Source organism: Neomonachus schauinslandi, chromosome 8 (assembly GCF_002201575.2).
Source record: "Neomonachus schauinslandi chromosome 8, ASM220157v2, whole genome shotgun sequence".
Taxonomy (NCBI): domain Eukaryota; kingdom Metazoa; phylum Chordata; class Mammalia; order Carnivora; family Phocidae; genus Neomonachus; species Neomonachus schauinslandi.
Genome location: NC_058410.1, coordinates 50,729,544 through 50,740,699, shown reverse-complemented (window position 1 = coordinate 50,740,699; position 11,156 = coordinate 50,729,544). Strand labels below are relative to the sequence as shown.

Genomic DNA, 11,156 nt, shown 5'->3' with positions numbered 1-11,156 from the left:
GTGCTTGGGTGGCTCAGTCGTTGAGCGTCTGCCTTCGGCTCAGGTCATGATCCCAGGGTCCTGGGATCGAGCCCCGCGTCGGGCTCCCTGCTCGGCGGGGAGCCTGCTTCTCCCTCTGCCACTCCCCCTGCTTGTGTTCCCTCTCTCGCTGTGTCTCTCTCTCTGTCGAATAAATAAATAAAATCTTTAAAAAAAAAAAACTGAATTAGGTGTTATTGAGGGTGGGAGTAAAAGGGAGATCAGGGGCCATCCAGTGGGGTCTTGTTTTATCATTTTATAGGCAAGTGGCTGAGGTCCAAAAAGTTGAAGGGACCCCCCACACACACCAAGATTGCAGGTGAGCTCAGCATCACACTCCTCCCCAGTAATTTTTCAGAGACTTTTTATCGCAGGCTCTAGAGGTCCACAGGGCCTCCCTTGTGCTGTGTATTGGAGCATGGTCCCCCAGCCCCTCCTGCTCTGCTCTCCATGGGCGTCAATGGCTTGTGATGTGTTAGCCTTGCTGGTGTGTTAATCCGCCAGTAAATAAAGAGCCTCAAACCAACAGAACTTGAATGTTTTAGAAGGATATTAAGGAAGCAAGGCTCATGGGGTCAGGGATTCAGCCATGTAGGCTACAGGTTGGGGTAAGGAAACAGGGAAGGACTGAGCTCAGGGTGACTTGATTCTCTGATACATTGGCCAGCCCTGACTCGAGACACGGGGGTAGGGCAGAATCTATAACTGAACCCTTTCTCTCTGTAAAATAATTTGACTTTCAAGATTCACTTACTGGAACATCCATGAAAATCTCCTGATGGAGTAGGTAAGCCTAGGGAGAGGCAGGGAATGGATGAGGAAGATGAATTTACTTAGGGAATTAGCAGTTGTCAGTAAAAACTGGTGCAATGTGGACTTTAGAGATAAAACAAGCAGCTGTTACTGACTTCTGGCAAATTCAGATAATTCATCTCTGTTGGGGCAAGTTACCATGGACTCTGGCGTCCATGGTCAGCTTAAACAATCTTGAATAAGAAAATATTCCTCTTCACCACCTACAGGAATTTATGAAGTACCCCCTTTGGATATGTCATTTTATAGAATAAACCCTTTGTGTTTAGCATGCTTTCAGTAAGTATTTCATAAGCATGAGAGAAAGGCCACAGAATACATTCAGAGTATATTTTCAATATGAACTTCCCTAACAACACAGTGATAGGAGGAGGGGCAGACTCAGCTTTTGTGGGGCCTAAAGTTTATACAGTTTTTTGGTTTTTTTTTTTTTTTGAAGTTTATACAGTTTTCAGAGTCCTCTATAAGAAGAAAATTTACAAAATCATTAGAGAAAAAAATGCCTCTGGTCACTTTGATATCATCTGACAGAGGGGAAACGTGACAGAAGGAAAACAGAACGGAAGGAGACAGTGGTCTTAACTGATTGCAGTGAATTTATCTTACTTTTGCAAAACTTACAAAATTTTACAAAAACGTCTGACCAAATGAACCCATTATGGAGGTCTCTCACAAGAGCCTGTGTGAGGGAGGGAAGCGAACCTGAAGTTCATGCTCTTTTGGCTTCATAGGAGGCATTCGCTACAGCTATTGTGAGCCAAAATCAGTCGCCAGAACTATCTGAATTGCAGAGTCCTCAAGAGAGAAACAACACGTGTTGGAGGGCACGATCAACCCAGGACAGTGACAGCGTGCTGTAGTATTGACGGAATGGACCTCCAACGCCTACTGGCCAAGACCAAGACAGGGCAGGACACCTGCCACACTCCCTGCCCGAGCGGTGGAATCATCTACAGTACGGAGCAAAGAGAAACAGCATCAGAGCTGGATCAGGGTGGATAAGTAATGTGGATATAGTATCTCATCTTCACAGTCCCGTGAGGGACATCTTACTTTCATCCTGAATTTTTACATGAGAAGGCTGAGATAAAGAGAGGTTGATTTGCCTAAGTGGGAGGGCGTTCTTCCCCCCACTAGCCTCTACCACCTCTCACAATAACTGCCTGTTGAAGTCAGGTGGATGCCTAGGCCTCCGTTGAACAGATCTGGTGACAAGGTCACCTGCCTCAAGTTCACCTACTTGTGTGTGGCTTGTTCTCTGAGCTTCCCGGTGCTGCAGTAAAGTACTCCTTGAAATATTTACAACTAGAGACAGATCTGATGTGCCAGGACTTGGTTCCAACTATTAAAGATATCTAACATCACTATTTTTCAGGTGTAAAATCAGAAGGCTGTGCATATTGAGAAATGCTGGAGGAACAAAGTATGTTTGGCCTCCTGTATGACTAATATTTATAATTGTTATGATGAAAAGCCCAATTTTTTCCCAATACAGCTTTTTTTTAATCCCTACTGATTTAAAAACATTTTTTTAATCGAGATTGTTGGATATAACAACAACATAGAAAAACCAATCACCTCCCTTGATGCCAGCAATAAGCAGTAGAAAATATATTAGAAACTCAGCACTGCTAGTGAAAAATATATATGCCCCAAAATAAGTAGAACAAGAAATGTGCATGATTTGTGAATTGCACTTCATTGAAAGACATTAAAGATAACCTGAGTAAACGAAGACGTAACCCACGATAATGGATGGAAGAGTCCCTACCAGGAACAAGGTAAATTTTCCCTAAATTAATCTAAAAATTCAACTCGATTCAAGTTGAAACCGTGCCGGGCAGTTTCCGTAGCATCGGTGGGAGTGTGGGCTCCTGGATTCCTGGTCAGCAGCAGAAATGTATTTCTGCACGCGCAGTGGAAGCCGAGAATAGAGGCTTGGGGGCTCCCAGCCCAGCGCGGGCAATGGCTTCTTGGCCTCTAGCTAACTTCTCCTTCTCCATTTTGTTCCACCAGTCTTCCCCACACTGTTGTAACTAATTCCCGGTATTAAATTCTTCTATGCCGGAAATAGCTCGGAGGGTTTCTGTTTTGCTGACTGGACTCTTACTAATACAGAAACACGTACATGGGTGCTACAGACTGAACGTTTGTAGGGTCCGACGAGGCGGAAAGAGCGGGGTTCTCGTGATGGGGTTAGTACCCTTCCGAGGCACCGGAGAGCTCACTCTCTCTCTCTCCTCCCAGCATAGGTGCACGGAGGAGGCCAAGTGAGCACACAGAGAGACCCTGGCTGCCCGCAAGCCAAGAAAGAGGCCTCAGGATGAAACCTACCTTGCAGGCATCCTGAGCCTGGAGCCTGGAGCTTGGAGCCTCCAGAACTGCGAGAAGTATCTTTCTGTGGTAGAAGCCCCCCAGGCCGTGGTATCTTGTGATGGTCGCCTGAGCAAACTAGTACGGATCATAAAAAGAAAGTCAAGAAAATATCAAAGATGAACTGAGAGGAAAAACCTAAATATCAGTAGAAAAACAGGCTGAAGAGAAAGGAAAAAAAGAAAAAGAGACACAGTAAGAGGTGAGAGGAAGGATAAAGAAATATCTCCCTCTCATATCCTCTTGTTGATTTGTTTTCTTTCACAAAGGGAGAGAGGTATGGGGGGTTATTTTTTGTTTGCCAAGTGAAGAACTGAGGAATTATTCAGGGAACTGAATTAATATAAAAAGCCTAAATAATTCAAGTCAAATCCCTTTTTTCCTCTTAGTAATGCTTTTTATTTTTTAATAAATAAGAGCAAGACAGAGCAGAGAGAGAGCACAAACAGTAGGGAGGGGCAGAGGGAGAGGGAGAAGCAGGCTCCGCACTGAGTGGGGAGCCTGATGCGGGCGCTCAATCCCAGGATCCTGGGATCATGACCTGAGCCGAAGGCAGACGCTTAACCGACTGAGCCACCCAGGCGCCCAATAATGCTTTTTAAACAATTGTATCTATATAGTTGTCTTAATCCTCCTTTTACTTGCCTCTGCTCCTGACACTAATACTTCACCAATTCTAATATATTAGACATAGGCATATCCAACAGCTAAATTTCAAGAGCAAAGAAAAAAATTATGATGAAACCATAGGAAAGAAAAATCCCAAACCTATGGCACACTTGTCTGAAATGTGTTCCTCTAACAGGTAAGGTAATGCCATAATTTCGCTGTTGAAATATTCAGGATATTAAAGTGAACGTATGTGCAAAATACGGTTTTAGGTGAAGTTGGGGAAACAAAATTTAGTACTTAAAAAAAGAGTGAAATCTTCCTGTAAAAAAGATTTTTCAAGGCAAAAATACTTATTATTTTTTTTTTTTTTACATTGGTAACAGATCCAAATGGTACTTAAAGTCAGTTTCCTGTATGATCTGCAAACAAAAATTTCGCAATGCACTAAAATGCCACAGCTTCTCTGTACTGTGCAGGAGACTTAGGGAGAGAATTTGGCAACTTTAGGAAAGATAAGAATGTCAGAATAGAAAACTCATGCCTGGCCCCGAGCAGACAGGTGCCCTTTAACTAGACCTGACACAAAACACATTTGTATGCTCATTCAAGCCCTCTTGCCTCAGGGTGCAGGGAAGCAAGAGACCTTTTTCTGTAGCTATTATTTTTATGGTTAAATTATGAAGACAAACATTTTTTGACAGGACATTTTTTAAAGATTTATTTAAATGAGAGAGAGAGAGAATCTCAAGCAGACTCCCCACTGAGCGTGGAGCCCAAAGTGGGGCTTGATCCTACGACCCTGAGATCACGACCTGAGCTGAAACCAAGAGTCAGACGCTTAACTGACTGCACCACCCAGGTGCGCCGACCGGGCATTTCTGAATAAAATTTGAATTTAGAGCTATGATTCTCGTAAGAGGAGAAGGAATATCAGAAATAGAATCTTCAAGGGGCTTTGTTGAAAGCTCCCATGCCCTCTCTTCCCAGTCCCCAGGGGGCAGGGGGACCCTGGTCCTGATGGGAGGGTGTGATACTCTCTCGGGCCTGCATGGCTGGAGGCAGGGGGACGGTTGAGAATCAATAACATTTAAGAACAAATAGGGAGAAATCTTTTATGGCAGTAATAAAGCAGTGTAAAAAAATGAGAATTCTCATCTTGGTTTTATTTCTTTTACTTTTACAAAACAATTGTCTTAAGATTTTCTTACAAAAAAATTTTAAAAGACATACAAATGACATTCAGGAGATGAGAATAATATTCCTCTAATATGAAGTCATTAAAGTAAACACAGCACATTTATTCACCAAGACCAGAAACCTCGGAGTCAATGACTTCCATTTTTTCCAACACAGTATTTTTGGTTGTGGGAAATAATTTGCCTGAACTCTCTTTTTCTGTATCCTGTTTGGCAGCCTCCTCCCAAGTCGTTGCCAGAGGCATCCCCATGGTTTCTGGAAGCATTAGCGATAGCACTCCACTTATGAAGGCCAAAATCCCAACCAGCAGCTAGAAGGAATTAAAAGAACAATAATAAGTGACATATCGAGAAAGAAACGTATCCTTCAGAGAATAATAATTCCTGAACTTTTTCAGAGGGCAATAACATTAAATTGGATGCAACAGTTGTCATTTTTACTCCCCGGGGAAACCTTGGGTTCCTTATGCGGTCCCGCAGGATTGCCCTTCGTTAATCCATTCATTGACCACCATGGAGACCTACTCAGTAAATCCCAGTTGGTGTCTAGATCAGTGCTCTTGCAGGCACCATCCTAGGAACTGCGCAGAGAAAAAAGTCCCTGTCCCATCTTCCCAGACCCCAGAGAAACCCAGCAATTGAAACTTGGGGTTGGGACTTCATGGTCAGAGACTATCTTAGTCAAACTTTTCCCTGCCCCCCAAATCGGTACATGATCAATATCAACAGATGACACAGATGAATGAATGAATGAATGAATAAATGAATGAATGAATGCACAGACGAATGTTTCAATGAACCAAAACCTACAGAATTTAGGGAGAACCAAACAAAGGCAAATGGAAACTAACTGCTACTTTGGGGGGTAAGGGTCCATCTGATTTCCTAAAAAATTCAGTATTTCTTTACTTTCCAAATTCTCACACCAAAAAGGCAACCTTTTAGATTAGCACCAAGGTGTTTGCCTTTAAAAATGCAAATCACATTATCCCAATTTTACCTCAATTTAAAAAACAGCAATTCGCATTAAGAATTAAAGTCTGCATATCTATCCTCAGTTGATCCTTATGAAGATCCTGGGTGGATTCTAGAACTAAATCTCTACACAGTCTATAAAAGTGAGTTCCATCCTTACATAATTTAAACGCCTCCAGCCAAAATTACTGCCTGGGAAGAGCCCATAAAAATAAAATAAGGCATGGTTTTCCTGACAGATCTACACACTTGGTGCTTTTACAACCTCGGAGAAGGAGAAACCCGCAGCACACAGTGCTTCGGTGGCCTGATGCAAGGCCCCAGTAACACACGGGACCCGGGAAGATGGGTTTTTATTTTGTTTTGCCGAACTCTGATGACCCTAACTTTTAGAAATACTTGAGCAAGCTTAGAAGCAGTCACAGAATTTAAAGCAACATTCCAAAGGATGCTTAAAGGCCTCTTCTGGTGCTTCCAGACGTAGCAGGTCTACCCACTGAATAAGTCTAAACCAGAACTAGAATCACTGGAAGGACCAAATCAGGACTGGATTTTTCTTTTTGGCTTGGCAGTGAGAAGGATAGGCAGGACACAAACCCATCACCCTCCACCTCCCTCCTCTCTCTCAGCATAAGACCTGGTCTCCTGCCACCCAGACAGCTCCCTCCACCCCCTCAAGCATCCTCACAAGCCCCTACCCCTTGTTCCCCACCTCTCGCTCCCCCTTTACCCTCTCCAGACCCCACTGCTTCTCACCTCCAAGGGCTGGCGGTGGGGGGGGGGGTGTTTGGAGGGGGTAAGTGTTCCTCTATCAACAGCCCTCCCTCCTCCTCACATGTTTTTGACCTTTTCCTTTCTACCAGTTACTTTCCTTCAGCAAAAATAACAGTTCTTATAATCTCCGTGCCCACTCCACCTGGGAACTTATTCCTGCTACCTGTGTGAACTCGGTTACTTAAACTTCCTGCTCCTCAGTTTTCTCATCTGTAAAATGGAAATAGGAGTAGTACCTGCCTCAAAGGATGGTTGAACGAATTAAATTAAATGACCCATCTAAGGCACTTAAAACAGTACCTGTCCACACGGTAAGCAGTTGATAAATGTGACCCTATCATTCAAAGAAGCCAGAGAGGCCCCCAGCCTTGGCCCACGCCGCCCAAGTTGCTGGCCCGTCCGCAGGCCCTCTCCTGCCGTCCACGGAAGCTGCTCTTCCCAGGCCACAGACTCCTAGCTGCCAAACCCAACACACCCTTTCCTGGCCTATTCCTTCTTAGCTGCCGTCCTCTCCCGCCGTTCTCTCCTCCTCTCCTGCTGCGGGGTCCTGGTCACATCCCCACCTCCCTGGCTGCAGCACCTGGGCCCTCCTTCCATCACACCTAAAATGCCATTGTTCCTCTGCCCTTGAGCCTGCTCACCCCCCCTCACCGCTTCATAAACCCACTCCCACACCCACTCCTGTGCCCTGAGCTCCAGACCCGGAGAGGCAGCTGCCTCCCAGATGCCTCTGTTGGCCGAGCGGCAAGGGCCTCCCACTCACCACACACAATCCCAGTGCACTGTCCTTCCCCAGGTCAACCTGTCCCTCCTCCTGAATGGCTCTGGCACCGCACCCCCCCACACACACTCCCTACCTGCAGCACACCCAGCTGGTCACCAGGTCCTGTGGATGCGACTTTTCCACCCTGTTGTCTCTAAGTCACCCTTAGCACGAAGGCGTTTCCCTTCTGACCTCCTTTGACATCCCTGCCTGTTTTTCTAGATGATTCCTGACTTCCATAACCCACCCTGGTGTGAGCAATGAGCTGGACCCCAAACCCAAACTGGCCCTGTTCCTTTTTCCCTGTAAGCCTTTGCCTTCCTGTTCCCCCTGCCTTGAATTCCCTTCTCTCTTTCTCCTCTGGCCGACTCTTACTGGCCCTTCCAGACATAGATTGAAGGTCCCCTCCTCCAGGAAGCCTCCCCTCTGGCCCTAGCATGGGTTGGTAGCCCTCTCCTATAACCCAGAACCCTAACATTCCCCATGTACAGCCCTCATCTCTGGGGCTTGGGATGGTTTGCTCTTCCGCCTTCCCCACCACACTGGACGGACGTTTCTCAAGACAGAGGCTGTTTCTTTCATCCCTGCTCCATAGCACCTAACAAGGAGTTAGTTCAAAAACAACACTCAGTAAGTCTTTGCCAAACTCATTGAAGAATACAAAACTGATAGGCATTAGTGTCCGCTTGTTTTTTAGATTACTCAAAAACAATGGTCGATAATAAAAGCATCAGAATGAGTGATTTTCACGTGCTTCTTTTTGAAAGAAAAAAACATGAACTTATCTCCTAGATCAGCATTTCCATTCCTCCGAATGAAAATATTGGCTCCCTAGGAAGTTTGACACCCATAAATAAGCTTAATGAGAAATTTTATAATTTATTTTCTTACTCATTAAAAACAACAAGCAACATCTGTTGCATCCAGAGGAAGGATATTCACAGAGTATCTCTGCAAATACACACAAGACTCTGCTGACAGAGGTTGTCTTGGGGAAAGGGGACTGGGGCACTCAGGGTCAGGGTGGAGGACCTTATTTCTCTGCATTCCCTTTTGTACTGTTTGTTTAACCTGTGTGAAAGGCATGGTATTTGGGTTTGAATCCAAGTTCTGTCACCTCCGTGACCTTGGGCTACTAATTACTTTCTACACATCAGTCTCCTCATCTGTAAAATGAATCTGCATTCTATGAAGACCAGTTTTTGTAGTTTAGCATAACAAGTGCTATTTAAGTGCCTGTTAAATAAAACTTAAAGTCCCTTTTGACTCCATAGCCCCTAATTGACTATTATGGATGTCTTTTTTTTTTCAAAATCTTTATTTTGTTTTAGTATTTTTATAGCAGTTTGCTTTTATAGATTTATCTATCTTCTTCTGTGTGTTTCAGCTTATTGGTTTCAAAAATGCCTTTTCCACTTTTATCTCCTATTTATTTAATGAAGAGCACAAAGAAGATGCTTCTAGAAAAGCCCATGCCCTAAAAAAGTATGGTGGACTCTTCCCTGTGCAGGCCAGACAGCACGTATCACTTCTCAACCTCAGAGTCAGCCCCTGAGAGATGCTGGCATCCCAGCACCGCAATTAAGCAAACTTGACCGAGTGCCTGTTACTGGGACGTGAGAGAGATCCAGGCTAAGCCAATGATTCCCAAAGAGTAGGTGCACACCACCTGTGTGTGCAAGGTGATTTTTTTAGAGAGCACCACACGCTTTGTTCTATGGTGAACAAAGTATCTTGTTACTTTACTTTAGAAAAACATACGACTAGCATAACAGCCATGATTTCGCTGATGATATTGCTGAAGACAAAGCTAATTTTAAAAAGCCAGTCTATTTGATTTAAAATAACAATTAAGTGATAACATGAGCGGCACACAGAGAGAGGGAAATGCTTTGCCGGATGCAGTTGGGATCCCAAGTGCCCTGTCCTGCCAGAGTCCAACAGCTTAACTAGGGGGACAAAGACACATGTGCAGACCATAAAGCCGGACTGTGGCTCCACGTGGGCTGGGAAAGCAGCAGACGAGAAATGCTACACAGATAGTGTGGAAGGGAGACGTGGGGGCGTGCGATCCGGGTGTCTTTCTCAGAGAAGTGGGGTTTGCTCTGTGTCTTCAAGATACGCGCAAGTTTAGCAAGGGCAGTTGGGAGAAGGCTTCTCTGCAGAGGGGATGAGGCACAGGAGGAGGGCGGTGCAGCGGAGAAGGAAGTGGGTGAGGAAAGGAAAGAAGACGGGTGATTTGCAGGGGTTCCATCTGGAAAGGACTTCAATATCCAGCAGAGCTCGGATTTTCTTCTACCCTGAAGGTGACGTGGCAGTCAGGCCAGAGCTGTGGTGTGGCAAAGTCTTCTGATGGGGTCGGGGGAAGCGCAGGGAGAGGATCTGGGAGGCAGAAGGTGGGGGCCATTGAACTGGAAGCAAGCAAGCTGGGGCGGTTTTGAGAAGGAAGGTGAGGGTTTGATGTCATGGATGGGGAGGATGGGGGAATAGAAGAACAGGGCAAATAAAACACAGATGCTCAAGTGTCATGCTGCAGGCCGCTGACTTCTATTCCAAAGTGGGGGGCAGAGGACACGGGCGTTAAGGCACAGACCAGTCCTATCTGGGAAAACCTGACTCTGTCGTGAGATACTCCAGGAGAGTATCCATGAGACCAGGGGAAGGATGGGTTTGCAGCGTGGAACGGAAGTCAGAAAGGAAAAGAGGTTATCCATGCAGGGACTGGGGAGGACAGCCCGGATGGCTCCCAGAGAATGAGTCTAGTTAAGGGAAAACCAGAAAAAGAATGAGGAGTACTGAAGGCGAAAGAGGACAGCCTAGAGACAGCGTGGCAAAGAAGTCCAGGAGAGGACACGTGGAGGAAGCGGGAGAGGGCCGGAGATCCCGGGCTCTCCCCTAAGTCTCCCAGCACCCTAAGCCCCCACCCCTGCCTGTCTCCCACCTTCCTCCTGACCAGAAGCCTCCCCCATGAAGTGCCTGTCAAGTCTCAGGTAAGCTGGAGACCAGACCCCTAAACCTCTCCATCCTCCAAGCAGCAGGCAGCCTCCAGGATTCACCTTGACGCGCAGGCACACGGTGGGAACCCAGAGCCCACGGCGGGATGGGCCAGCTGCCTGGGAGGCCACGGAGACCTGAGCTCTCCCTCCGCAGCCTCAGGAGCTGGGTGGCCAGAGGTCCTCCCACAGAAGACACAATTGCACTTAACGGCTCACGGGAGGCCAAAGGCGATCGCCCAACACAAAACAGCAACCACCGCCCTCCTTACCAACCGCGGAGCTGGTAATAAAAGTTCCCATAAACCGCCATAAGTGAATTATAAACTGGCTTCCAAGAAGTACAAAGACAGAAGGCAGTTAGCTGCTCCGCCTCTCTGCTGTCTCAGTTCTCTGATTCACACCTGTGGTAGGAAGGTCCAAGCGCTGGAGAGAGAAACCCAGAACGGGGCCACGATGCTTCCCACACGGCTCACCATGCTGCCGCTTCCCACGGCCAGCGACCTGCAAACAGGAGGAGCATTAACACGGCAGCCAGAAGGAAAAGAAAAAGAAAAAAAGACTGCAGCCGGATCGGAAGCCGAGCAGAGCCCACGTGCGCGCGGGGGGGAGGCTTCTGGTCAGGAGGAAGGTGGGAGA

The 11,156-nt window shown here is 46.4% G+C and overlaps 1 protein-coding gene across 1 annotated transcript in view; it reads right to left on the bottom strand.

Annotated features, from left to right (window-relative positions):
- Window positions 1-5,113: 5,113 nt before the first annotated feature.
- The window catches only part of SLC22A16 (solute carrier family 22 member 16), a 110,626-nt gene continuing 104,583 nt past the window's right edge, over window positions 5,114-11,156 (bottom strand). The window contains exons 9-10 of the mRNA XM_021693350.1: window positions 10,922-11,021; window positions 5,114-5,323 (exon numbers count right to left, since the gene is read on the bottom strand). Of these exons, the coding sequence (XP_021549025.1) occupies window positions 5,114-5,323; window positions 10,922-11,021 (310 nt within the window). The remainder of the gene's footprint in view (window positions 5,324-10,921; window positions 11,022-11,156) is intronic.